This window comes from Suncus etruscus, chromosome 9 (assembly GCF_024139225.1).
Source record: "Suncus etruscus isolate mSunEtr1 chromosome 9, mSunEtr1.pri.cur, whole genome shotgun sequence".
Taxonomy (NCBI): Eukaryota; Metazoa; Chordata; class Mammalia; order Eulipotyphla; family Soricidae; genus Suncus; species Suncus etruscus.
Window position 1 is genome coordinate 98152149 of NC_064856.1, and position 4871 is coordinate 98157019.

The 4871-nt window shown below is 34.9% G+C and overlaps 1 protein-coding gene across 1 annotated transcript; it reads right to left on the reverse strand.

Moving 5' to 3' along the window:
* Positions 1-2093: 2093 nt before the first annotated feature.
* LOC126017893 (olfactory receptor 4C12-like) lies at positions 2094-3008 on the reverse strand. The gene has a single exon (XM_049779958.1). It carries the CDS (start codon positions 3003-3005, stop codon positions 2094-2096), a length of 912 nt encoding a protein of 303 aa, XP_049635915.1. The 5' UTR covers positions 3006-3008.
* Positions 3009-4871: the final 1863 nt, after the last annotated feature.

A 4871-nucleotide genomic window follows, 5' to 3' on the forward strand; every position in this document is an offset into this window, starting at 1 on the left:
CATCCAGAGACAATAGAGATGAGGGATGGAAGGACCTGCCCACAATATGAATCTGTGGTGAGTGCAGTTAGAGAAATAAGTACACTAACAATGATCACTACAATGTTAATGAGGGGAATATAATTCCTGTCTCTAAGAAAGGCAACAAGTGGGGGAAGAGGGAGATGAGGGGCACTGGTGGTAGGAATGTTGCACTGGTGAAAGGGGGTGTTCTTTTTTTTATAACTGAAATAACCATGTTTGTAATAATGGTGCTTAAAAAAGAAAAAAAAAGTTAAAAAATCATTACCACTTCAAAACCATGCTCACAAGTCAAGTTGGCATGTCTGCATTCAGTTAGCTCCGTAGACCCACTCTGTTCTCAAAAGAGATGTATACCAACCCTAAAAAATTATGGGTTCACTGACCATGCAGCTGAAAGCTGGCAATTTTGGGAGGAGAGGATGAGTGAAGACACTGCCCTGCCAAAGCCAGGCATTCTGAACCATCACCCACAATCATCATTTTGCCACTTCGCTGCTTCACATCTACAGTATTCTGCAGAGGCACCACTCTGACCAAAACTCCAGGTATGCCTATATTTGGGCTTAAAATCCAGAACATTTTATTGACTGAGTGCAGGCATCCTCATCACCTCCACTCTCTCTTACTTCTGGAAGCCTTGGCAGCCCCACAAGAGCAGTGATATCCATAGTGGATGTAATTCCTGGACCACTAAATACTGTCATCCATAAGAATACATTTTTAGACACCAATATGTATCTTAAGCCACCTAATGTTCAGAAACAAAATAAGTATCAGAACGACCAACTGGTATAAAGAGCTTACTAAACCTTCTGACAATAATGTAATGGCACATTGTAAATAAATAATTTTCAAAATTTTTCTTGTACTTCCTTTATTTTTTTTCTTCCTTTTTTACTTTTTAAATAATTTTTTGCCACTTACTGGACATAACTCTACTATGATCAACTATGTCAACTCTGCTCCATGTGTTTTAAGTTCTACGTTTCAGTACTGAAATGAATTTGGTATGTTCAAGGCCAAATTTATTGTGATTAGAAAATAATATAAAACAGGAAAAACAGAAGAAACTGCAGTTACAGAGATTTGTGGGGAAAGAGAAATGACTCAATGGGCCAAAGAACATTTTATACAAGAAAATTGTCACATGGTCCCTATGCACTTAGAAACATCCCTAACTACCTAATAGTGAGGATTTCTGGGATAGGAAAGGTATAGAATAAAGTTTTTACATTAGTTTTCTGCACTTTCAGTTTAAGTATCTGCAAATATAAAACGTCTTTAATTTTTTTGTACTTATAATATAAAATAAGTCTAGGAAGATGATAAAAACAACTGTGCTTGTTTGCGCTATATTGTCCCTAGATTTGTCTTAAGAATTGAGGCTCAGACAGAAAGTAGAAGAAAATATGAAATGAGCTTTTTTATTTTTAGCATACCATGTCATGTCATATCATACCATACCTACCAGATTAGATAGCATACCTACCATGAAACAAAATTCCAAGAACATTGTAGAAAAGTGATCAAAGATAGTCTTATTACTTTTAATAGTAAGTAACTTTGAAAAAATAATATGGCAACATTCAAATATTTTAACATATAGTAGTCTCTAAGCCCTGACTCATACATGATAAGAATTCTGTCATTTAAGAGATAAAATTTGGGACTGAGTGACAGCACAGTGGGTAGGTAGGGCATTTGATTTGCAATCTGAGGTTTGGTCATCAGATTCTATATATTCAGAAGCACCACCAAGAATAATTCCTGAGTGATTCCTAAAGCATTAGCAGGTTTGTCTCAAAAATAAAAAAATGAATAAAAGATAATTTTTATAGTTCTATTTCTTTGTTTGTTTTTTGTTTGTTTGTTTTTGTTTTTGGGCCACACCCGGCATTTCTCAGGGGTTACTCCTGGCTGTCTGCTCAGAAATAGCTCCTGGCAGGCACAGGGGACCATATGGGACACCGGGATTCGAACCAACCACCTTCGGTCCTAAATCGGCTGATTGCAAGGCAAATACCGCTGTGCTATCTCTCCGGGCCCTTATAGTTCTATTTCTGTTAAAATCATCTTTTAATCCAGAACTTCTTCATAGCATTTTTTACCTCTGCATTTCTAAGAGTATAGATTAAAGGATTTAACATCGGTGTTATCATTGTATAAAATACAGCCACAGCTTTATCAATGGGATAAGTGATCACTGGGCGCATGTACACAAATATGCAAGGCACAAAGAATAGAACAACCACTGTAATATGAGAGACGCAGGTGGAGAGGGCTTTGCGCCTTCCTTCTCCACTATAAGACCTTAGAGAGTACAAGATGACCACATAAGAAATGATCAAAAGGAGGAAGTTTAGTAAGCAGATGAATCCACTGTTGGCAGCAACAAAGAGACCAAGGGTCTGCGTGTCCATGCATACAAGTTTCAACAAAGGATTCAAGTCACACATAAAGTGGTCTATGACATTGGGGCCACAGAAAGGGAGCCACACTGTGAAGAGGATCTGAATAGTTGCATGGACAAAAGCTCCGGTCCAGGCCACTCCCACAAGGAGGCTGCACACTTGCTGGCTCATGATGGTTGAGTAGTGCAGGGGTTTGCAGATGGCCACGTAGCGGTCATAAGCCATCACCGTGAGAAGGATAATTTCGGCAGCACCAAAGAAATGCTCAGCAAAGACTTGAGTCATACACCCATTAAAAGAGATAACTTTTCTCACATTAAGACTGTCAGCTAACATTTTGGGGGTCATGGAGGAAGAACAGCAGCCATCTATGAAGGATAAGTAGGACAGGAAGAAGTACATTGGAGACCCCAGATCCCTACTTATGCTGATGGTGATCATAATGAGCAGGTTTCCTGCCAAGGTAACCAAGTATACAATTAAAAAGACAGCAAAGGCAATTTTCTGAAGCTCCATATTCTGTGTAAGGCCCAGGAGGATGAATTCTGTCACATTACGCATATTCTCCATCAATGTAATTACTGTGATAATAAAGTCTGAAAAGAAAATTACAGATATTTCCAATCACTGAATCTTTACTTAATATGTCTATAATGCACTTATTTTTTTCTACAATTTATAAAAGGTAAAAACAAGCACAAAATGATCTACTTTTACTTTTATATTCACATTTATAGTAACATTACAGATGAAAATTCATTTATTATGATGCCCAGGGCTGCTTTTAATATTCTATATTAATATATATATCTTCTAAAATTAGTAATGAAAAAGGTTTAAATTCATACAAGATGTGGCCATCTATGGCAGAGTCACAAATACTGAATAATGCAAGATAGACAGATACACTACTAAAATATTCAGTTTACTTCATTATATCAATCACGTAAAAAAAACTCAAAGATATATGCAAATTCTCTCATGAGCCATACCTTTTCCTCCTTTACCCATATGGAAGATTCTCCACTTCCTTAAGATGAATAAAGTATTCATATGACTTCCTTCTGATCTCAGAGAAGGTAATAAATGTCATGATTGCATCATATTGTCTCATATTTACGTCTCCTTCCCGAACAGTCTGGATTCTTTAAGGCAAAAATGTTCCTTACTATACTTAAAATCTCATTCATTTTTTCATTCCCCATGATGTTCAAAAAAGTAATTACTCATAAAAAGTTTTCTAAGGAGAGGGCAGGAGAAAAAAGAGAAACATAAGAATAAAGAAACATGGAAAAAAGTATGTTAGAAAGCATAAAGTCTAGTTCATTCAATACTGAAGGAAAAGATAGGATTAAAATTCAACGACTTAATTTCAAGGCCAGAATATAATTCTATAATCAATAAAATAATGTTAATTATATAATATCAAATTTTTGTTTCTCTGTGCATCAAGTTTTTCATCTAAGAAAAGAACATGCCTATATTTATGCCTTCATAGTTATATCTATCTTTAGGATTATAATGAAAATTAAATGATTTTAAACTTACTATTAACTGCTGTTATGATATTAATTTACTTTATAGGAATATCATTAAATTTTTCTAACATTGTCTTTGAACATCTCAGGAAAATATTCTGATATGTTAAGCTAAATTAAGTAAAGAGATATAGAACCTGGGAAACAATTTTAAATATTAATGAGAAAGTTCAGATAGACAATACAGGAGTTAAGACACATTGCCAGAAGTGCTCCTCTGAGCCATCTGAGTACTATTTGGGATGGCCTCTAAAAAATAAAAAAGCCACACACACTAATAAAAGAGAAAAATTATTGTTATTTTTAAAAGCTTTAAAAATCCTTAAAATAAACTAAAATGAAAATTCTTAAAATAGTCAATTTGCCCACATTTGTTTGTGTGATTTATTACCACTTGGTTTAATTTACCCATCCACTTTGCTAAAGCCATAATCCAATGTAAATTATTAAAAAAGTTATTCCTGAGGCCAGAGTGATAGCACAGTGGTAGAGCATTTGCCTCTCACTCAGCCAATCTGGGATGGTCCTGGGTTAGATTTTCAGCATCCCCTAAGATCCCTGTTGCCTGCCAGGAGTAATTTCTTAGTGTAGAGCCAGGAATAACCCTTGAGCACCACCAGGTGTGTCCCCAAACTCAAAATAAATAAAATAAAATAAAATAAAATTTTTATAAAGTTATTATTTACTAATTTGATTCTGATGTCTGAGTAATGGGATCTTTCAGAAAACTTTAAATGCTTTGTAGAACATTATAGAACACTTGAATGTTGCATTATGAGCTATTCATATCTATAATGATAATACTGAGTTTCAAACAAATACTGTTGTTATGATATTAATTTACTTTATAGGAATATCATTAAATTTTTCTAACATTGTCTTTGAACATCTCAGTTAG

Excerpts from the sequence above, each read along its gene's own strand:
- LOC126017893 (XM_049779958.1), bottom strand. The coding sequence starts at position 3,005 with ATGGAGAATATGCGTAATGTGACAGAATTCATCCTCCTGGGCCTTACA.